This window comes from Vigna radiata, chromosome 6 (assembly GCF_000741045.1).
Source record: "Vigna radiata var. radiata cultivar VC1973A chromosome 6, Vradiata_ver6, whole genome shotgun sequence".
Classification (NCBI taxonomy): domain Eukaryota; kingdom Viridiplantae; phylum Streptophyta; class Magnoliopsida; order Fabales; family Fabaceae; genus Vigna; species Vigna radiata.
The window spans coordinates 36,585,828-36,608,325 of record NC_028356.1 but is presented as its reverse complement, the minus strand read 5'-3'; the positions used below and the strand labels follow the sequence as shown (position 1 = coordinate 36,608,325).

Sequence of the window (22,498 nt, the reverse complement as noted above, 5' to 3'; positions counted from 1 at the left end):
CTTGTTTTGATGTGATTGGAGAAGAGAGAAAGTGAGATAAAATGAGCTAATATGATGTTATGCATACTATTTTTATTTTTTTTTATCTTTTTGCATTTTTTTATTGTATTCTGAAAAATAAATTTAGAAAGAAAATGATAAGGTGCAGGAAGTAATTGCGTGTCCAAATTAAGTCAACCACAGTTTTATCGATTTGTTTTCTACTTTTTTTCTTATTTTTTGGTTCGGGTCTTATTTGATGAAACTGCTAACTGGGCAATATATAGGAAAAAAATGAAATGCTGTTTGAAAGTTGTGAAAATGATGGGTGAAAAAGATTGATGAGAAAATGTTATGATCAAACGTTTACATAAATTTGCAACTTAATTAAAGCAATTTTACATCAATTAAATATATTCTAATACTTTTTAATTAGTTTACATTTTTCATATTTTATTTGTATTAAAACTTGTTAAATCATTAGTAACTTTTTACGTAACTTAAATCTTAGTATGCCATCTAAGAAACAGAGCACTTCTTAAATGTTTAATCCCTATATCAAGTTATCTAAGTATTGTTAGTTGCAGAATCTGAAAACATTTTCTCTATCTTTCAAATTAATTATGATAGTAATTGTATCGTTTAATTATCTATTTAATCATAAAAGCTCTTAACAATTATAATTTAAAATAGTCAACTAACATATTTGATAGCAAATCATCAATTTGGATGATCACTAGCTAAAAGACCGAACTACGATCTTTAATCTAGATGATCAACTAATATATTAGATGATGAATCATTAACCTAGACAATCAACTATCAGACTAGACGACAAATCATCAACCCAACACTTAACAAACTGGACAATAGACTATCAATTCAGACAACCAACTAACAAACCAAACAATCAACTATCAAGTCAGATGATCAATTACCAAGTCGACGACAAATCATCAAATACAACCGAACAAAGAACCGATCACCAAAATGAACTATCCAAATAAGATCAAAGTAGATCAACTTCAAATTAGTTTTGCTTTATGCAAATATCTTTTTGAATATTCTGGATGTATAAGAAGCTCCTTAGACCAAAAAGACTTGAACGTGTGAATGAAAGTAAGTATTTAAACAAGAAGACTTGACTCATTTCCAAAACACTAATCATTACTTGTAAGGACGGTGAATGAATTAATCAAAATATAAAAGTGGTTAAGGTAGGACGAAGAACAGGATAATGGAAACAATTATCTATTGCATCAAATCAGTCTTTTCTCTAAAGAAAGTTTGGTGGAATTCCAGCTCAGTGAACTCTGTTTGGATGTGTTATTTATCTGATACTATTTCTTCTTATTATGATGATACGATGAAATAGGTGTATTTTCATACATGATAATCATCATGATCATTAAATCTATTGTTTTCTTAAACCCTCCGAAAAGGTGTGGATAATTGAAACTGACATGGCATTGGGGATCATTCTGTAAATTCGATCCTTACTGTGCAAGTGCTGCACACAATCTAAAAACCAGCAAACTCAGTGGTCGGTCATTTGACCATGGTCAATCATTATTAGTGTTAAATAATTTGTACAGCTATACCTTTTTGTATTTTGAAGTATAAATACATAGATGTATATAACAGCGTAAAGTTACTCAAGTTTATTTCCTTCGTCTCTGCACTCATCATGATGTTTCTACAGACAGCGATTGCACCCAAGTGTCATTACTTCCTCTCTTTAAAATAAAAAACCGCACCCCAAAATCTAATTTATTCACAGCAACTCCTGTTCCTTTTTGTTTCTTCACTTCAAAATCAAGCAATTTCAAAACATGCTCCATTTAAAATTCAGAGCTATCTCCAATCTTTTAGTTGGATTATTATTTTTGGGCCGAATATAATGTTTTTCACAATTTAAAAAATATAAATTTATAAATGTTAAACAAGTAAATGCCCATAGTTCTGGAAGATAAATGTTAAGTTGACTTGTGGAAAGGGTTCGGGAAATTCGTTAAGTTACTATAAAGTTCTAAATCTTCGAATTTTACTATTTTCATATACCAGAGCAACAAGAGGTAGAAGACAATCAGCGAGAAGAGAGTTTAAAAGCCATTTCATGTTTAGGTACAAAGTCTATCTATTTCATGATACATGATTCGGAATTATGGCAAAGTATTTCAATGTCAAATCGAAATGTTAAAAAACTAATTTTCATTTATCACAAAAAGTAAAATAGTTTACTAAAATTTATTAGTGTTAAAAAATTGTGCACCAAAACGTAAAAAAGAAATTCAAATTTGGTGCAACCCAGAAAAGTTGAGCTAGTTCCAAATGATCGGAGCTTGCATCCTTAGGATTAAAAAATTGAACTCCTGCGCAGAGCTGGAGCAATAAGGATGGCCAGGGTCGACACCATACATATGTATGATATAGCCTCAGCCCGCTTCTCTCCACTACTGAACTACCAATCTCTTTATGGAGACTTCCCTAAAGACAATTGTGTCTTCGTAAAACTCGGGCTCAGAATCGCTTTCCTTCCAGTCTTCTCGCCCACAGACTTTGATCAGCTGACTCGCATATTGGGAATCCAGCTATGGCACACCATCTTAAATTCAACAACCCAACTGCAAGTTCATCTTCAGAATCTTCAAATAACTTGAGTATCTGTGATTCAGCAGACAAATCTTCAGACAGGATGAATTCATTTACAAATTTTTTCTCCTCTCCAAGTATGTTGCCATCTTCAGATATCATACGCAAACTTAAAACCTGCAAGGCTTCAATTGCTGTGCTGTGAAAACCAGAATTTACATATGCAGAGAACACATAGCCGCATGTCCTTGGATCGGGGGGAACTTTCTCTCGGTGCATAAGCTCCACAATGAACTCAATTACATCGATTCTTTCCTAATTCATGGAAGAAATTAAATGACATTAGGGCACATTCTAATTTTTCCATAAAAAATGGATAAAACGCACATCAGACTTTTAATCAGGATAGAAATTTTCCTTTCCTGAGCAAGCTAAGTGTGCAGAAAAGAACCTGAGTTATAGTTATTATTGAAAGGATTGTTTGTAATTGTGAGTTGTGGACACACATGAATATTCTTATTTATAATGAAAAAGAGACAGTCATAAGAAACAAAATCAATAATTAATAATGAGAAATTGATAGGATATAAGATAGGGGTGAAAGAGCCTAACGGTGGAACAGTTGAAGGAGGCGGGCAGGGGCCTATAAATGTAAACTTTTTGTAATTCTGTGAGTGATTAGATAGATTCTTTGTATAGGCTCTCGGGATCATTGTGAGGGGAGTAGGCTCCCGGATCATCTTTGTGATTGATATTCTTTGCTGTGAATACATTCAGTTCGTGCATTTATCCCTTTTTCTGTGCTTTTGGATAGAGCTGTCAAAATGGGTCATAATCCGTGGACCAACTCGGCCCACCACGGGTTCGGATCGGGTTGAGTTTGAAAAATTTGTATTTTTTTATGCGAGTCAGATTTCAACCCGGCTCGTTTAAACCTGACTCATGCGAGTTGAATCCGTGGTGGGCCAGGTTGACCCACCAACCCATCTACCTAATTTATTTTATTAAAACTTAATTTTAATTTTATAAAAAAATATTTATTATTATTTTTGCTTGAAAAAATTATTTAAGTTCTCTATTTTTAAAATTAATGAAACACCCATGTTGGAAGTGAAATTTTGGAATGAAATTTGTTTAGATTTGAATTATAAAAAGTTTGTAACTTTTTTCTTATTTAAAAAAAATTGAAATTAAGTGAGCCAGTGAGCCAACCCGTTTACCCACCACGACCAGGTTCAAATTTTTCTGCCTCATTAGTGAATGAGCCGGGTTGGGTTGGCTCACTAAGTGACCAACCCGTGGTGGGTCGGGCCAGGTCGAGCCGGATTACCCATTTTAACAGCTTACCCATTTTGACAGGTCTACTTTTGGGTGAGTGGGTAAGGTGAGATAGTTAGGTTTCGGACCCACGAACCTAACAGAAATATTTGCTAAGAAATATAGGTTCTCCCACCTAATCGACTACACCTTTGAGTTGGAATCTCCTCTTGTGCTTAAATCCTAATTCAACAGTGACAATTTTTACCTAAATTCAACTAATGGATATGAAGCATTACACATCCCTTAACCTCAGATTTTGAACAAATTCCTTTTATTTCACCCTTTATCCCCCTTCTAGATTTTAATATGAAAGGTGAAGTACCTTGTAACAAGCTTGTTTAAGAACTGTATTGAACAGCAGTACATCAGGTTGGATGCCATCTAATTTGACTTGTTTCAAAAGATTCAGGGCTTCATCAAAGTTGTCATCTTCCAATAAAATCTGAAACAAACAAACTCCGTATCAAATTGGGATACACAGTTCCAAAAATAAATTTACAAGTTGAATAAGACCGATGTCATGGCAACTCATGAACAAAGAGTAAATATATCAGCACATGCACAATGAATGACACACGATACAACCATTATAAGCCAACATTCATGATGACCATAGTCAGCTGCATGATTCCAGTAATTTGGAAATTTTGCTAGTAAATTAGTGTCCTCTCAAGACAAAATAAGTAAAATTAGTTATAGGATCAAGATGAAGCAAAGCTTGACAATCTAGAAGAAATTCATGCTTTCCTTAGGTAGTCACTACATGTTATTTTTAATCCCAATGTCTTAGCCATTACATATCTTAGCAGTGATTTAGTGCCTTTTGTACTTTCCAACTCCATCCAGCCTAAGGTGTTCAATGTCTGATGTTATGAAAAAGACAATGCATCCTGCAATGTGAGCATAGAGAATGTAACTTTGGAGCAATCTGCGGAAAGGCTCCTGAAGCACCATTTCGACAAAATGTCATCACTTTATTAAGTAAATGCTACTAATTCTGCATGCGTTCTGTAAATAAAATGAAAATTATGTACTAGTAGAGTAGAAACACTTAACACCAAATGCACGCATTTGTCAATTATCACTTGCAGGTTGACTACTTGACTTATTGAAGGGCATTAGGAAGTGCATCAAGGCTACTATAAAATCATAAGTCTGCGCATTTTACTCTTTTCACATTAAATCAAGTATAATGCAAAATCTTTAACTAAATAATAATAATTTGGGCTGGACTATCAGAGATTAGAATGAAATGAACCTTAATGATAGCGGTATATGTACAAATCACTGGACAAAACCCTTTCCGTATCATCATTGAAATCAGCAAACAAGCAGATCTGTAACTTTGTATAATGGTACAACAGTCAATCATTATATTGTATGTTTCAGAGTCAGGGTTGCAGCCACATAACTTCATCTTCTTGAAAACTGCAATTGCCATGTCACTCTGCATATCATGTGGTGGAAAACCTCATATTTCAGCCAGGCATGTCAAAATATAAAGTAATGATGTATGAGTCACTCACTTCTTTGGCTTCAACAAGATAATGTAACACTGTGTTGTACATATGAGTTCCCGATGAAGGGTTTTGATAAATGAAAAGATTCTCTGCCAGGTGTAAATACTGGATCAGCTCTCTTATCATCCCTTCTTCTCCAAGGGCTTTCAACTAAAAAGACAGAATGGACATGTCCAAGTCATAAGCAATGTAAATGAACAAGATACAAATCATGTCTTACCATAACAAAAGTGACATTTTAGATCTCTTAAACTTTATGGGTTTACTCATAATATGAACAGTATGGTTGGATCTCTTGTAAGTATACTGTCACCAAAAAAATCATTCCCCTATTAAATGGGGTTGGATTCACGGATTGGGTGACACCATTCTTTTCTACTAAAACCACATCTTTTAAAAGGTAGGTCATCTGCATCAAGGTCTCAATGATTTCACTAAAATATTTATCCTTTAATTTCCTGCACTTCTGTTTATAAGGCAGCGCCATCTATAATCACATGAATTCTTTTTATTTCTTTGGTACACCATTTAAGGCAAAAATTCTGTTGTTTTTTCCTCAACAGATATTATAGTAATACTAAGTTCAAATATTCCATATCTAGTATTCTAGTATTTGCTGCCCATCATCAGCACTGCGAATGGCATTTCAGTAAAGGCTTCTTTTGACCTTGAGGGACCCCTTCTAATCACAAATAACACAAAACATCTCTTCATTTCATTCAAACTAGCTTGAATCCTATGATTTCCAACTTCCTTATTTACTAAACAGAACAGGTAAAAAGGATTGACATGGTAATGACACACAAAGAGACTATAAATCCACATTCTAGTACAAAACCTTTTTATTTTTTACATTAACTGCACCCCAGAAAGTGTTAGTGACCACTTAGTTGAACCCCTCTCTGTTTTCTGAATCAGACATACAAGTTATTCATAGATTTGAACAGAAGAAAACCTCCAGAGATTGCATTATTCTTAAATTATGTGAAAGAGGAGACATAAATGAAACTTACTATGTTTTTTATTGAAAGATGACTGTGCTTAATGCCATTTGTGGCCATATCTTTTTGTATAGCATTTATTCTTTTAGCAGCATCCACCTGTGACAGTATATCACTGTCTTCATAAGGGGCATTTACAACACCAAATAACGAAAATAGAAGCTCACAAGTCCTGATATTAGGCAAAACTTTTTTCTGCTTCATCTTGGCAAACACTTGCACTGCACGTTCAGGTTGATTCTGCAAATTCAATAAGATAAACAAAATGTAAACGTAATGTATAAATTCAGTTGCTCGTCTTAATTGGTGCTCTGCAGCCCATTGATGAAATAAATAACTTAATATCACATTGCCACAAGTCCAAACCAAACAGTAACAAACCTCATAATAGTGAAAAGAAAAACACTGAAGAATCTTGTTTTATTAACTGTGTTAGATAACAATTGTACGAATTAAGAAGTTTCCCCATTTCATTTTTATGTGCATTTAATAATTGCAGTACTATCATACGTCACCTTTTATTTTACAAGCATATTATTCAAAACTATAAATAGGATATGAAAGTACATGTATTGGACTCACTCAGTCAAATATTTTAGGAATTTTCACTGACCCTTCCTCTCACTCAACACACAACACCTCAAGTAGCTATCTTTCAAAATTCTTATTAAAGAATATAATAAGACAATTATAGTCTTACAGACAATAAAATGGTAAATGAAAATTCTGTTCTGAAATTTCATAATTGAGCTCACCAATTCATCGCATGATGCTAGCAAAGCATTATAAGGATGTGGATATAGACATTCAGAAATCTGATTCAGAAAAGCCTCAGCTAAATCTAACTGTAGTGCTTTACTGCATGTGATTGAAAGTGTTGCTAAAGTTGAATCATTCGGCTTCAATTTCTTCTGCTGCATTTTTTTCAACTGCATATTAAAGGAAAATAATATAAGGCCAAGAAAAATTTCCAGTAGTCAACTTGACTATCGGCAAACACGAGACCATGTAACTGACACACTAGATCTCACATCATATTCCAATTTGACAGGATTTGAGGTTCTATTTGACCTAAACTTAAGTACTCAAAATTTCTGGACAAAACTTCCACAGATAGCAGTCTGCTCAAATAATAAAGGGTTAAATATATTTTGTCTTTAAACTTGGACACAATCCTTGTCCCAAACTTGATACATTTTAGTCTCCAAAATTTAAAAACAAATGGATATAATTCTTCAACCTAACTGCATTAAATTTTTTTGACGTGTCAAACTCATTTTAGGATGACATTTGAGTTGTTTACACCATTTTGACACATTACAACTCAAATGTCAATATGAAACTTCGTTTAACAAAAAATTAACGTCACTAGGTTAAAAGGACTATATAATTTTTAAAACTTGAGGAATAAAATGTATCAAAGTTTGAGATAGGAACAAATTTCAATTTTGTGCTTAAGTTTAGGAGATAAAAACATATTTAACCTAAAAATAAATTCAAAAAACAAAATAACAAAAACAAGTGATTCTAGACATAATTATTGTCACCGAACTCACCACTCCTATGGCATCTCCAACATTTCCATGAGAAACAGCTGCTTTAATAATACCATTATATGTATGGCAGGATGGCTGCAAACCAAGATTTTCCATCTGAACAGAGAAGCGCCCTTCAAGATGTTAAAATACATTAATATAAACGTTGTCAATGGATAAAATTCAAAATTCCCTTAAACTTTCATAACTACAAGAAATTTATGCTAAAAAATTGTGAAAGGAGAATGTATAAGGCCAAGGTAATATTGACATTCATATGTTATTGAGAGTCAACAAACAGAAGCTTGCAATAATTGAAATATTAGGGGATTTGATGTCTTAAAATTTAATATTTAATATTCTCTATGTATAGAACCTTTCACCTGTGAAGCACAAACTGATTACAAAACTGCACGTGTCTGGCAGGTGTTGGAAAGGTTTTAGGGTCCATATTGGAAACACGTTTGACATTGTGACATTTGAAAGAGGAAAGGTGTCATTGCTTCATAACCTTTTCCAATTACAAAGTATGGGAGAAAAATATTTTAATTTGTGATCTGTGTTACATGGAGCATTACGGAACATGTACATGCTTAGTGAGATATATACCTGTAACATAAGCTTCTTTGCAAGAATATAATTCTTTTGGTTTGCACACCCATGTATTATGTCATTAAAGGACCACCTCAACACCTTCACATGTAGTGAGCGTTCTTCTCCATTGAGTGCATATAATTCAGCACTCGTACAAGAGTCCAATTTTTTTAACTCCTTCAAGTCTGATAGAGTTAAGCCTAGCCCCTTATTTGAAGGCACAGGGATGTCCATTCTAGTAGAATACAACTTCCCATAAACTGTTTTACCGATTGAAAAGTTTCCCCTGCCAACTAATGACACCATTTGTTGTAGTGTTTTATGAGCAGATTCTAAATCTCTTAACCTTGTAAATGACCAAATGAATTTTCGCAGAGGAATGATACTCATGCTATAGTTTTTCACATACTCCTGCCAAAGAAGATGGGCTGCAGGCAAGTTTTTCGCCAAAACTGCAAGCTGAGAAACAGGGTAAGTTCAGTGATAGTTGTCCTATGAAAAACAGAGAAAACATTCCAACACAGGAAAAACATGTTTAATAAAATACAGAGTAATAAAATAAACACATTGTGTGGTTACTTGATTCAAGCCCATTTTTCTTGAAGTTTTAATAGAAACTATATCAGAGTCACTGAGAGAAAAGCTCTCCTGACAGAAACGTATACATAGGATTTCCAGAACTTTTTGCAGGCCCCAACACTCCCACAACATTCTAAATCTCCCTCTCAACCCCTTTTTCTTATTTGTAGGCAACATGCATGTTTCTCTAATTATATCAGTCCCAAACTAACTGATTATTCAAGTAACTAGATATGGGGTTTACGTTACCCCCCTAAAAATTCACCTTGTCCTCAAGGTGAATAACATGGTTGCTGAAAACACCGTTTCATCGAGGTTCCAACTGATTCAGGCATGATAATCAAGCCAACCTCACCCTGCACAAGTGAATGACCCCATGCTCCTTTGACATGATGTTTTCTGCAGTATTTATGTCCATGAGACAGAGAATCATAGCCTTTGTAGTTATAATGAGAAAATCTCAGTCTAGCAAACTGCACAATGGCATATACTGGCAACTGAGGATTATCAAGATCTTCCACTTTATTGTCCTTTTGTGACTGGTTGATGATACAACCTAACCCAAAACATCCACTTTTATCATTGGTTCAGTCAGTCGATCCTTCCCTGAGTCAAGCTTAGGGTAGAGGAGAGGAGGAAGAGGATGGGACAGTTCGGGTCAGTGAGAGCTGGAGAGGGTCGATGAGTAGCAAAAGGATAAAGAACAGAGGAGGAAATATCAGAAAACACTAAACAATTTCTAAATACTTAAAACCACAGCAAACAACCTCTCTTTTTTTGCTGTTTACAAAAGTCGGTTAGAAACAGATTTAAAAACTTTCAGTAAAATATTTTGACCCCCTTTATCCAAACAGGTTTTCTTTTTCAAATTAAGTTTGAAAATAAAAACTACAAACTTACAAACAGCCAATATAATAAAAGTTGAAATATATAACAAACTGTCAAGATATCTACATTGCCCTCCTCAATGTCAATGGCAGAAAAGAAAAGCATCATCACCTGTCAATTAATAGTTATCATTACATTTAGAAAGAAGGAAGGTGAAAGCTTTCCTTTGGTTAAACAGAAAAGTTAATATGCAAAACTATGTCACACTCGGAATAGGGTTTTGAATTATCTCTAAGCTTTGCATTATCTGTCTGTTCAGTACACTACAATGAAGGAAGATGAAAGTAACAATAATAGCTCAAATTTCACCAAGCGAAACAACATATAGCCATTATTTGGAAACTAAACCAGAGAAGAACAGGTCCTTGTGCAAACTAGCACGTTTTGTAACAAATACTATAAGGAACATTCACTTTAGTCCATATCAAGTGGTTGACCATGAATCGCATGCATATAAATGCTTTCAGACTTAACAATCTATCAAATAAAACAACTTTAACAGCTAAACAGACAATACTATTCTCAAAAGGAGTAAATTTATTTTTTATTCACAACCATAATAGAATGATGCTAGCACTTTCTGTTTGCCCACCTTGAGAAGCTCGGTATATGTAACTTCACTCCTCCCTACTATCTTCTTTTCCATTATGTCCAAACATTTGTTTGCTTGAATTAGACTCTGCATTTTCGTGCAGGATCCTAAGAGACTATTGTAAAGTGGGAGAACTGGATAGAGACATTGACTTCCTCCAAGAGAATCCATGACATGAAAGGCCTGAACATAATATAACAAGTTGAAATGAGAAAAAAACAAAAACAAAAACCCTCGCAGCTAAGATGAAGCTGGTTTACTAATAACTGCCTCGTATACACCGTTTGACATGCAATTCAATGTCATGATAAAGTATCCATATATCATATGGAATTGTATTTTCAGAAAGGAAGAAAAACTATTTTCTTTTAAAAAAGCCCCTGAAAATGTAGTGGGTTAATCCCAAACCGCCCATAGCATAACCCCTTTCCCCAATAGTAAACCCAAGAAGGAAAGCAGCATAAATGAACCTATCCCCTTTGCCCAATACGAAGCCCAAGAAGGAAAAAGAGAATAAAGGAAAAATTTACTCAATTATGTTTCATGTATAAAACTAATAGTTTACCTCCTCCAAGCAACCTCCTTTACAAAGGGCCTCTATCATAAGAGATGAGCAAATAATGTTCATGCTAACACCTTTTAATTCCATGAATCTCCGAATCTCCATTACAAACTGCAAAAAAAAAAAGGAAGGAATAAATTTGACATTCACAAAAGGTTCTACCATTACTCGTGGTCAAAGACGCTCAAGGAAAGTGTGCATAGTCATGCAAAAGGAAAAGTTGAGATAATTTCCTATGCTTCCAACTCACACGAGAACATAAATATGTTATTAGCTAATTTCCTATGTCATAGACTTCAGAAATGGTGCAGTTAGAAGCTAATAATACATTGCTAAGAATCGGCATTAGATCAATTTGTAGGATTGCTAAGGATATATATAACTAGAACTCGAGTTAAAATCATATCTGGTCTCCTACATTTGTAAATCCAATCTTAAATTAAACTTTAAGATGTTGATTTTGCAAACAGAGAAAATAAAAGGCTGGAGGGGATTAAAAAAATGAAATTTGAATATTACGAATCCAGAAATAAAGAATTGGTTATTTGGGAAATAGCATACCAATGGATCAGGAGAGCGTGCACAGTACTTAAAAATATGAAGAAAATCGTCGGCAGTTAATGAGTGGGTTCTGGAACCAAAATCCAAAAGTAAGTCTGAAGCCTTCTTTCTCTCACCCGAGCAGAGTGCCTTAAGAACTTGCATCTGCATAGATGGTTCTGTTTCAAATTCAACAAATCCAGGACCTGCATTTTGTTATATACTATGATATCACGTGTTAGGCAAATGAGAATTATTGATTGAAAAATTCTTAGATATACAAGTGCAACATTTATGAAAAGATATATATAAAAAATGTGATTGAGCTGCCATCGAACTGCTATGTGAGCAGAAAAGGTAAGCATCTTAAATAAATGAAGAGACTCGTGAAATGGAGAATGCAAACCTGTGGAGGTGCGATTTTGAGAGAAGTGAATTTGAGCACCCTGCAATAGAGTAAGCGGAAAGAAGCATTTGGTTAGGTTAGGATAAGAAAGAGAAAAAGTAAAATTAGAGGAAAAGGACGTACATGGTGTTGATGCCACTTAGATTTACAAAGTGAAATTGAACGCAGAAAAACCCTTGCTCTGAATCTATGCATATTCATATGCATGCTTTGCTTTAGCTTTCACTTGTTCGGCAGCAGAGTGAAGAAAATCCCACTGCTTTGCGTTGCTCTGCTTTGATCTCCCCTCCTCAGGGGTTTTTCTTCATGCACCCAATCATTTCTAACGGCAGCTCATGCTAATACAGAAAGACTAAGATACCCTCTTCGTTACATCACGTCATCATCATCATTACCTTCACTTCCTTTCTTCGCAGCAGAGGAAGAAGCAAATAGAAGGTTCATTCTAAAATAAATTAAAAAACTTTTACATGTATTTTAAAATATTTGTTCTAGAAAACTTATTTTTAAATATATTATATATATATTTCAAAAAGTTTAATGAAAATTCTGTTTTGGAAAAAATGATTTCAGACTGCATTTTTCATTCCAAAAAACTTTTTTCAGATATATTTTTCTGAAAATTTTATTCATGAAATCATGTTTAGAAAATTCTAAAAAGTTTGTTTTTGAAGATTTTCAGATAGCTAATTTAAATATCACTTTTATAAAATGTAAAATAACCACTTTAAAATTTATGGGAATGCATGTATAGTAGAGAGTTTCTTTTTAACACTTATTTTCCTCATTTCCCTCCATATGTATGAAAAAAGTTTAAAGTATCCGAGTAAAAAATCTTCTTAATTATATGATCTGAAAATTCATTTTAGATCGTATAATCAATAATTAAATGTATTTTGAATTATAAAATCTAAAAACATATTTTAATACATTTTAAAGATGTATTTTAATACATAAAAGATAAAAGCAGTCTACTTTTATACATGTAATAAAATATAATACATACAATTTAAGATTAAATATTTAAAGTAAAAAATTGCATATAATACGTAATATATAACAATTAAAGAATCAAAATATCATTCCAAACTTTTAAAGTTTTATCATAAACAGTTTTCACCAATTGCTGATTATAAAAGGTTTTAATAATATACTATTAATTAAAGAATTAATGTTTTTATTTAACATTATATTTACAGGTTTTTTTTTTCTTTACTTTTTAGGTATATTAGTGAACCAATCGAACTAATTAAGAATTCAACCTGAATAGTCATGTTTAATTTTAATTAACTCGAATCTCAACCCATTTTGATGGCTTCATCCAACACCTCATTTCATCTGTTATTTTTTTTTTCCATAATTTATTAAAGATAAAGATTTATAAACCACCATATTACTTAATAATCAAGTTATAGAAACTCGTTTATATGTTTACTCTAATGATTTAATTTGTTTGGAAAATTTTGATATACAACTTAATTTAATTTCAGGTTCCCCTGATGTTAATGTTAATGAATCCATTCCAAAAACTCGTTTATATGTTTACTCAAATGATTGACTTTGTTTGGAAAATTTTGATTTACAACTTAATTTAATTTCAGGTTCCCCTGATGTTAATGTTAATGAATCCATTCCAATTAGAATAAAGTGTTTTACAAAATGAATTCATAACTACTTTGTTTACCGTCAATTGATGGAGGTATCAACACAATTATCATATGAAAATAACTTAGAGAAGTGCGAAAAAAAAATCTTAATATCTTAACAACTTTTTTAATAAGATAATAAAACATGTGTCACTATTTTATTAATTTATTTAAATTTATTTTTAAAAAAATATTCGAAACAAAATATACATTATAAAAAAATTGTCAAAAAAAAAAGTTGTTAAAAAAAACTTTTCAAAAATAAAGGTTTTCAAATCATTGAGATACAAATTGGTAAACGTTAATACATTATCTCTTAATTATTGGACTATATTTTGCTTCGACAGATCAATATCTGATGCGTTTGTTGTGCAACTATCGTATTATAAATTTCACAAAGTGAGATTTCTAATTGTCTATTTTAAGTTAAAAAATACATCGTGATGTATTGCTATCAATTCCAGTATAAAGTTTATCAATTTACCTCCATTGTTGACGAAAATCAAAGTTTCATCTCCAGCTGGTATTTGATTAAAAGACGTTGCGATGAAGACCAGCCTCTATGCCTAAGTTTCTTGTAATCAGATTTAAAAGATGGAATAAAAAAAAAAGCTACCATTAAATTGTGAAACTTGACTTCTCTTGAACAACAAACCTTCTTCCATGACTTAGCAAACCATAATGTACATAACGGAAGTGAATTGTATGTATTTTGTTAAAGTATGGTGGTATTGGCATGCTTAACGGTAACGAACCAAAATCGTTTCAGAGGAAGTAGCCATAGAGTTCCAAGTAACAAATGCAGAAATTCCAGGGATTGGTGGCATCGGTGGTGGGTCCAGTGAGAACAACCCGGAAATACCTGAAGGGAAGCAGAGCGTTGGGGCCAACTATGGGCCAAGAAGCAAACTGACCCGGCTTACATATGCTCCGATCATTTTCATGGACCCTCAAATTCGTCCAGCTCTTTCCCTCCTGTGAGCCCTGAAATTTTTACACACCATAACTGGTTAATCTTTCCTTCAACCTACAACAATATTAAGACAGAAACCCTCCACAGTTCAAGGGACTGTTTACCTGAATGTTCCAACATCTGGGGAAGGCCTTGGAACCGTCCTGCCTTAGGGTATAGTAGTTGCACATAAGCTGCATCCATAGATTTTAATCAGAATGTGAATTACATCTAACAGAATGTGCATTACATCGAAGAAGTAAGGATCCATTCAAATTGATAAATGAGGTTGGAGAGCTGCAGTAAAATCTTTAAGCATCCACTTGCTCAAAGCGCATGAGCGAATGCGAGTACTATTATTAAATGGTAGTAAACATGCATACATAATCAGCATATTGCATACCTGATGATCTTGGCCAAGATCAACCATCCACCAGGTACAATTCTGCCCGTTTTCCAAGCGGGGCCCAGCAAAACATGTTCCCTGCGATGGTCACATTAAGTTAGATACCGTACAATAAAATAAGAGTTCAACAGTCAATTGTAGTTAAAATGTTTAGCATACCTGGTAGGTTCTAGAGACCAAAACCTTGGGATCAGTGTATCTTGAGTGGGGGCTGCTTGCTGTTATGGTAATTTTCCTCGGCTGCCAAACACAATGTTTAGTTAAGGGAATACATAAACAGTTCATTCGTAAGACCTTAGCATAACAACTCCTAAAGAGAAGACTTAATTACTCATTCAGTTCCTATACCTATACAATCTCTAGGTTTTAAAGTCTTTGTACATAGAATGTACTTCCTTTGAGTTCCTACAGATACACTTTTGTAACATGTCTTATCTCTGTACATACGTCTTTTAATCTGCTTTAGTCCCTACAATTTTGGACAATAGGACTTTGTAGGGACGAAAATATGTAGTTTTTAGGAATGAAAAGTAAGAAACGAAGATTGTATATGATATATAGACCATACAAGTTATTAAACCAAATAAAAATGAGAGTGGGAGATATAAATTAGAATTCTACCTCTGCCAAAAGAGGATTAACCCAAGGGTGTTCACCATAGGATGTGCCAGCAAAGTACAGAACTCCGTGGTCATCCCCATCGCAAATATACTGGAGTTCCTTATAACTGGACCGTCTATGTTGGAATCGAACACTATAATGAAAGGTAGTGTAAGCTAACTATTGTTAGACGTGTTCTTCTCTAAGAAAAGAAAAATATGAGAATAATTCATAACGTAAATAGAAAAGTGATTAGTCACAACTTAAAAGTTCAAAAACTTATAAAGCAAGCCAACAACTCCAAATACTCCCAAATTGTTAGACAAGTATCCCATTTCGGATAAGAACGCCAATTTAATTTACAAATACTTAGAATACCCTAAGTGGCCAAGAAACTAACGAGTACCTTATAAATACCATCCTCATATCATATACTTATATGATATATTCATTTTCAGTTTTCCACTGCCCACCCTTCTAATATTCCTTTCCCATATCCCTTATTATATCCCTACTCCAAACTCGCCGGCATGGGCCCTAGAACGGCTATTTGGAGGAGGAAAACAAGGATGGAAAAAGAGGAAGGGAAGAGTACGAAGCTTGAGAGAGAGACTGTGCCACCCAATAGATTATGTCATCAAATTCTTGTATGGATCTTGAATAGAAATCCCCTCTATAATCCAAGTAAACCAATAAGTTTGTTTTAAAAATTTGAGAATAACCCAGAATTATGAATTCAAATTCATAATACCTTATTTAATAGGATTTAATAGGATTACAGATGATTTCTCAACCAAATAAGCTATTGTTATTTTCTAGAGAGGCTACAACCTAGATGTTGAAACGTTACACAACCAAACTGCACTGCATGACTTAAAAGCCCCAATGAAGAAGCTGAGGCAAACTAAAGTGAAGAACTTACTTCTCTTCGTTTTCTAGCCCTGCCAGCCCACATTTAACAAAATTGATTGCTTCATTAACCTGTAACAAATAAAATAAAAAGTAGTTATTCAAAATAAGATTTATACAAATCACATTACACTTACAGCCTCAATTGATTCAAAGACAGCAAACTTACAAGATTTTGGAAAACAGGGATATGCTGACCAATGTTGCTATTCTGCAACTGCAAATTAAATACACAAATATAACATTATAGTTAGAACAACTAAATACTATTATGTAAGGTGTTCATAGGTATCTCAATGCAGAGATTACCAACCTTCTCAAGTAAGGAATATTGTAGCAGTGGAAATCTCACGAACGGCAATAAGTCATGGACTAACTGAAGCCTCTCACCAAAAAGGAGTTCGGGTCTTGAATTTACTATTAACGCATCCACCACTTCCCACCCAAACAACTCTTTAGAATTCATGCCAAACATTAGAATTGCATTAAGAACTTTCTCTTCAGATGTTACTGTCAGATCCGGATGCTGCAAAATCCAAATATAGATCAAGAAAATATCAGTCATATGACCTCATATTACAAAATTAGTCCCACTGGAACAGACGATTTTGCTGATGAATAACTTATATCTAATCTAGTATTCAGGGGATTGGAACAGAAATTTATTATTTCGAATGAGAGAAGTTATATCAACAATTTTCATATAAAACAGCTATGGCCTCCTCAAAATTTCATACGCAGAAATTCAGTAAAATCATGTTTTTAACTTCAATGGCATGTGTAGATAAGTAGATATTCAATCCTTTATTCTTTATGCCACGCTACTAACAAAACTTTTCTGCTTTACATTAAAGCCAACGTAGATGCATGCAGCATGACCTCTTGTGGGCATTACTTGAATTTACCAAATAATGAGCAACTTGACAAGAAACACACCTTAATGATATTGATTAAAGTTGCCTCATCTAACAAAACAAAGTCAGTACTCGCACTGGTATAATAGTCAAAGTTCATGGAAATTCTCCTCTGCAATGATTCTTTAATAAGTCGGCACGATGGGATTGATGAAACCACTTGGAGGAGTGGACATACAGAGTCCTGCAACAAAGTTCAATGGTTAGCTTCAAAGGCCACGGTATTATTAGTTGCCAAATTTGTCTGCTTCCTCCATTCAATTTGTGTGTAACAGAAAACTTTGTGGTATGACCTTCACCCAATAGAAGAACTTCATCCCTGCATATAATATGTTGACGAGAAGTATCAATATCTTAGAATTGATTACTATAAAATGTATCTCTTCTTTTGTTTTCACAACTCCGAAACCGCAACTCTCTCCTCCAAACAGTTAGTTCAAGTGGCATCCACAGGATAAATGACTCTAACTTCCAAATAAGTACTGATTTCCGTTGAGTAAAGATTACCAAACTACCTCTGAGAGACATTCTAAAAGCATTTTGCAGCATTCTTGTTGAAGAAAAGTCACTCCAAATTGATCAGCTAATAAAAGGAGTTGGAGCAACAAAGCACCAGAATCTATAACTTTGTCTTGCAACTGCCCATCATATAAACAGTCAAGCATAGCCCTGAAAGCTTCTGGTGGCACATCCCTTAAAGTAACCTCCGAGGAAACGCTTTCACTCATTCCATTTGTGAACATCTGATAAAATAACGGGATCTTTAACTAGTAGCTCAAATTGACAGTTGCAAAAATACAAAACCAATGGGTAAAACATAGCATAGTTGTTACTTGCATAAATAGAAATTTATGATGCATAAAGATAAGACAAATACTTGTTTAAATTGCATTGCAAAGACACAAGTCGAACACACTGGTCATTGAAGAAATTTACAACAGTATTGAGGTGTACATTAATTAGCTTCACAAAATTAAATTTGTAACAAGGCATGTTTATTCTGAATAACTTGATTTGATGCTAAACATGAAAATCGTTTTACTAACTAGATTGAATATCTAGTCGTTCCTTAGACCTCAGAAAGTCAAGTTGTTACCAGAAGATATACCTCCACTGTTTCGATGGTTTTGCTGAGTATATAGTTTTTTACTTACAAAATTAACTCTCTTATAATTAAGTTTAACTAAGTTAATTTCCTCCATAAAAGTAGAAACTTAATCTCTAAGCAAATAAATATTAATTCTTTGAATCTTAAAAAATCACCCCAGAGGGAGGAGATGACATCTAACATTAAATATGACGAAAGATTGTGAAATTGGCTTACCCGAGCAAAGGGGATACTCCATAAGCTGAGAACAATTTTATGTGCTTGTGCAATGAGCCCATAACTCTCAATGTAGATGCTTACGTCACTGAACTGGCCGGTTAATTTCAATTGTTTCAATTGATGAATGCTAATAGGAAGTGAGGGCAAAGTTGAACAATGAGGTCGGATAGATGGATACGTTAGCTCCACATTCTTTCCCGTGTCCAACAACTTCTTATCTAGCTTTAACCGTTCCATGGTCTCTTCACACTGCTTCACCAGTGGCATCACTTCAAACTGTATACTTAAAGCCCTCAAAGAACCAAGTTGTTCCTGTGGAATCTACATGATACAAAGACGAAACTACCTTAAGAATATAAATATCAAAAGGAATTTAACGGGTACAATACAACACATCAAATTAAATTAAAATCACCAAAAAATAAGTAAGATAACCAGTTCGACAAAGTCACAAGATTACCATGGTAATAATAAAAAATAAACATGAATGTACACAGAAAACTGAAGATCTCAATTTCCAAGTTTAACATCAACAACAGCACATACAAAACTAGTAAGGTAGTACCTGGGTCCAGCCCACGTAGATGTAGTGAAGCAGTGCATGGAAAAGCGGATACGGTACAGTAGGTATGTTGATGACAAATGAGGAGGAGTACACAGGAAAGTTTCCAGATGCAGCTAAAATTGCCTTGTGAGAAGGAACGGGCTTCTGCTCTTCACCAACTATGAATAACACATCAGACAAGTCCCAACTCTCGAGGAAATTTTTTAGCCCCCATTTGTCATAATCCATGTGTTTGTAACTGAAAGAGTCTGCCGCATCAAGCTCATCCTCCACTTGATAATCACCAAAAACAACATGCTTCGAAAGGGGCATATGAGTGTTTGTTAAGGACAAGACATTTACATTTCTATACTTCACATGTTTGTCCCAGCTGCTGAGGCCAATATACTGAACATTACAATTGGGACAAGAATCCAACCACTGGAAAACAACATCCTGGAAAGGGTATTTGCCGTTGCCTATGCTAATCAAGCCATCGTAGATGCTGATCCAGTAACTCTGAAAGGAGGAGGAGCAGCAAAGGCCAACCCCTGCGACGTCGACAACAGTTTTTCCATTGACCTCGATTCTGAGTCGGCGATTCCTGTGACTCCCCAATATGATTGTATAGTGAGGACTGCTATCTCTTTTATAATGGTAGCCCTGGCTTCCCACATTCTCTCGGAAAACCAGGGTAACATCATTGCAGGCGAATGCTTCAAAGGCCACACAACCTCGACCTGCTTCCCGGAATTTCAAATCCTCTCTCCAGGCGCACTCGAATGGCGGCACGGTCAGAAACATGGCCGACATGTTTATTCTTCGACACCGAACACTGGCAACCAATATGCAATATTGTATGTTTAAAAGTAGGAAATGGATGAGTAATGTAATTTTGGAGAATGAGAATGAATGACAACAGTTAACTACAATTTATAACAGATGGAGATATGTGAAACAAACATCACTGTCTGAATAAAAGATAAATTGCCAGAAACAGGCTACTAGAAGCTTTCAGACTTGACCCCAAACAAATAATAAAGGCAGAAGAAACAAGGAAAATAGAAATAGCAGGAGTTGTTGGGTGGATGAACGGATCTCATTCTCAATCCTACGCCACATCCTTATCCAAACAAATACAAACTAGAAGCATGAAATATCTATGCTGACTAAGATCCTCGTAAGGAAAATGAACAAAAATGATTTCGAAAACATCACTGATTGTCATGTTGTGCGTATCTTTGCCTGATTGGACATGAGTAGGACCATCCTCGTCAGCTAATTGCTCGGTCTCAGCCTCGCCATTCATGTTTCACATCAAAACTTTAATTATTAATTTGTTAAAACAAAATTACCTTCCGTACTGCTAAATCGCCATGGATTTCTCTTATGGTGCCATGGCACCGTCGAGAAATAAATCAACCTGCCTCTGGCTATGGCTGTAGCTGTGCGTTGTGGATCATTTCCCAACCTCACACCCAAACCTATCTCCAACCGTTACCTCTTCATCTGTTATGTCCTGTCAGATCTCGATCATTTCATCTTTTTATAAATTAATCATTAATTATCAGCCCATTTTAATTACTAGGCTTAATATATCTTATGGTCTCTGTTTTCCTTAAATACGATTTGATTTATTTATTTTTCTGTTCAATGATGTTTCAAAGTAAATTTTGGTTAATTTGGTCATTTCTTACATCTAAATCATTGACGTCCAGGTGTACATATCAGTGTTGACCTGTCTTGATTAAAACATGACACAGTCATGAAAGACTGTTAGGTGGCAGTCTCTTTTCCATAAAAAAATTAGGGTTTCTGAATGTAAAGAGAAGGGCTTCCTTACGCCTACGTCTCGGCGAGAGGAAAATTGAATGAGTTTCGAAATACAAAAGTGTGGCAATGCGAATCTGGCTCATGGTTGCTTGTTTGCGATTTGGTTTCTTTCTACTTGCAGGTTTGAAGAGCAACTTCATGATGGTTGGAGAATATGAAGATTGATGGAGAATGGTGCTTTTGCGGCAGCGATTATGCTCCAATTGGCTTTTTCGTTCTCTGTATTTTGCTTTGCAGGTTGAAGACTTGATTGAGAAGATGAGCTCGCGCATAGCTTGTTGTCTCGTTACGACAGTCATGATTGTCACGACAAAATGTTGATGACGATTCACGGTGGAGGAAGAGGAAGATGGCTATGAGGTTGTTTCTGGGTGGTTATTAGATGGAGAAGATGAACTGCGGTGGTGGCGACGCGACCATCTGGTTAGAGTTTCGAAATGTTTGATGATGGAAGTGCGAAGATGGCGGCTGGCCATGAGGTGGCAGCAACGGTTAGGGTTAGGGGGAAATTAGGGTTTCTGGAGGTAGGAGATGCTGATGACGTGTCAAGAGTAATGTGTCGCTTATTGCCCAGCTGGACTGTCTGCACTTAACGATTTAAAAGTCGTACGAAAAAAGATAAAATTGAACAAAATTTACATTCTTTAGGACAACATTGAATAGAAAAAAAAAAAACAAGAACCAAATCGAACACACTCTTAACAAAAATAGTGACCCTCAAGGATAATAAACCTAATTACTATTACAAAGTGAAATTAATTAAGGCGTGTGTTATGTTTTTTTTTTATAACAAAAGTAATAAAATTAAGATTATAAAAAAAATATAAATATTTTTTGTAATTTATTGTGTAGATAATTCTTTTATACGAATATTTAATTCATTTTAAGACATGAACATATAAAACAGTTCAATTTTAAAAAAAAAATTAAACGATAAAATTAATAAAATAATTATTTAAATTTTAAAAAAACATTATTTCTTAAAACGTGAAAATGAAAAATATGTTTATATACGAGTTTTATATAATGAGTAATGGAAACCATGTCCTTACATTCATAAATTCATATTATATTCACTTTTTTTTTATTATAATGAAAAAAAAATATTATCATATAATTTTTATATTAAGTTTAAAAGTATATTTATAAAATTTAAAAGATAAAATAATAAAATAAAATATATTGATAAATCATCAAATGGACAAAGAATTATGTATACCAAAATAATTATTACAAAATATTGATAAAAGTAAATTAAA

General features: G+C 34.0%; 2 protein-coding genes across 6 annotated transcripts; both read right to left on the bottom strand.

The window, feature by feature from the left end:
* Nucleotides 1–1,923: 1,923 nt before the first annotated feature.
* LOC106764764 (pentatricopeptide repeat-containing protein At1g76280) lies at nucleotides 1,924–12,423 on the bottom strand. Of its 4 annotated transcripts, none has more exons than XM_014649144.2 (13): nucleotides 12,232–12,423; nucleotides 12,109–12,148; nucleotides 11,724–11,881; nucleotides 11,166–11,273; nucleotides 10,601–10,783; nucleotides 8,557–9,000; nucleotides 7,969–8,064; nucleotides 7,168–7,341; nucleotides 6,425–6,652; nucleotides 5,418–5,561; nucleotides 5,150–5,338; nucleotides 4,214–4,333; nucleotides 1,924–2,886 (listed from the first exon to the last, which is right to left on the bottom strand). In XM_014649144.2, exons 1-13 carry the CDS (start codon nucleotides 12,313–12,315, stop codon nucleotides 2,500–2,502), a joined length of 2,355 nt encoding a protein of 784 aa, XP_014504630.1. In that variant the 5' UTR covers nucleotides 12,316–12,423; the 3' UTR covers nucleotides 1,924–2,499. The 4 variants fall into 4 exon arrangements, with proteins under 4 accessions (XP_014504630.1, XP_022638320.1, XP_022638319.1 ...); XM_022782598.1 differs by having other exon boundaries at nucleotides 1,926–2,886; nucleotides 11,724–11,925; nucleotides 12,232–12,422; XM_014649143.2 differs by having other exon boundaries at nucleotides 1,926–2,886; nucleotides 11,724–11,908; nucleotides 12,232–12,422.
* Nucleotides 12,424–14,349: 1,926 nt separating this feature from the next.
* On the bottom strand, nucleotides 14,350–20,930 carry LOC106764878 (BTB/POZ domain-containing protein At2g30600). Of its 2 annotated transcripts, XM_014649306.2 has the most exons (13): nucleotides 20,762–20,930; nucleotides 19,428–20,241; nucleotides 18,860–19,183; nucleotides 18,051–18,278; nucleotides 17,558–17,719; nucleotides 16,935–17,147; nucleotides 16,791–16,838; nucleotides 16,635–16,693; nucleotides 15,734–15,866; nucleotides 15,272–15,352; nucleotides 15,110–15,190; nucleotides 14,832–14,900; nucleotides 14,350–14,738 (listed from the first exon to the last, which is right to left on the bottom strand). In XM_014649306.2, the coding sequence occupies exons 2-13, from the start codon at nucleotides 20,217–20,219 to the stop codon at nucleotides 14,520–14,522; spliced, it is 2,409 nt and encodes an 802-aa protein (XP_014504792.1). In that variant the 5' UTR covers nucleotides 20,220–20,241; nucleotides 20,762–20,930; the 3' UTR covers nucleotides 14,350–14,519. The 2 variants fall into 2 exon arrangements, with proteins under 2 accessions (XP_014504792.1, XP_022638318.1); XM_022782597.1 differs by lacking the exon at nucleotides 20,762–20,930 and having other exon boundaries at nucleotides 19,428–20,713.
* Between the last annotated feature and the right edge of the window lie 1,568 nt (nucleotides 20,931–22,498).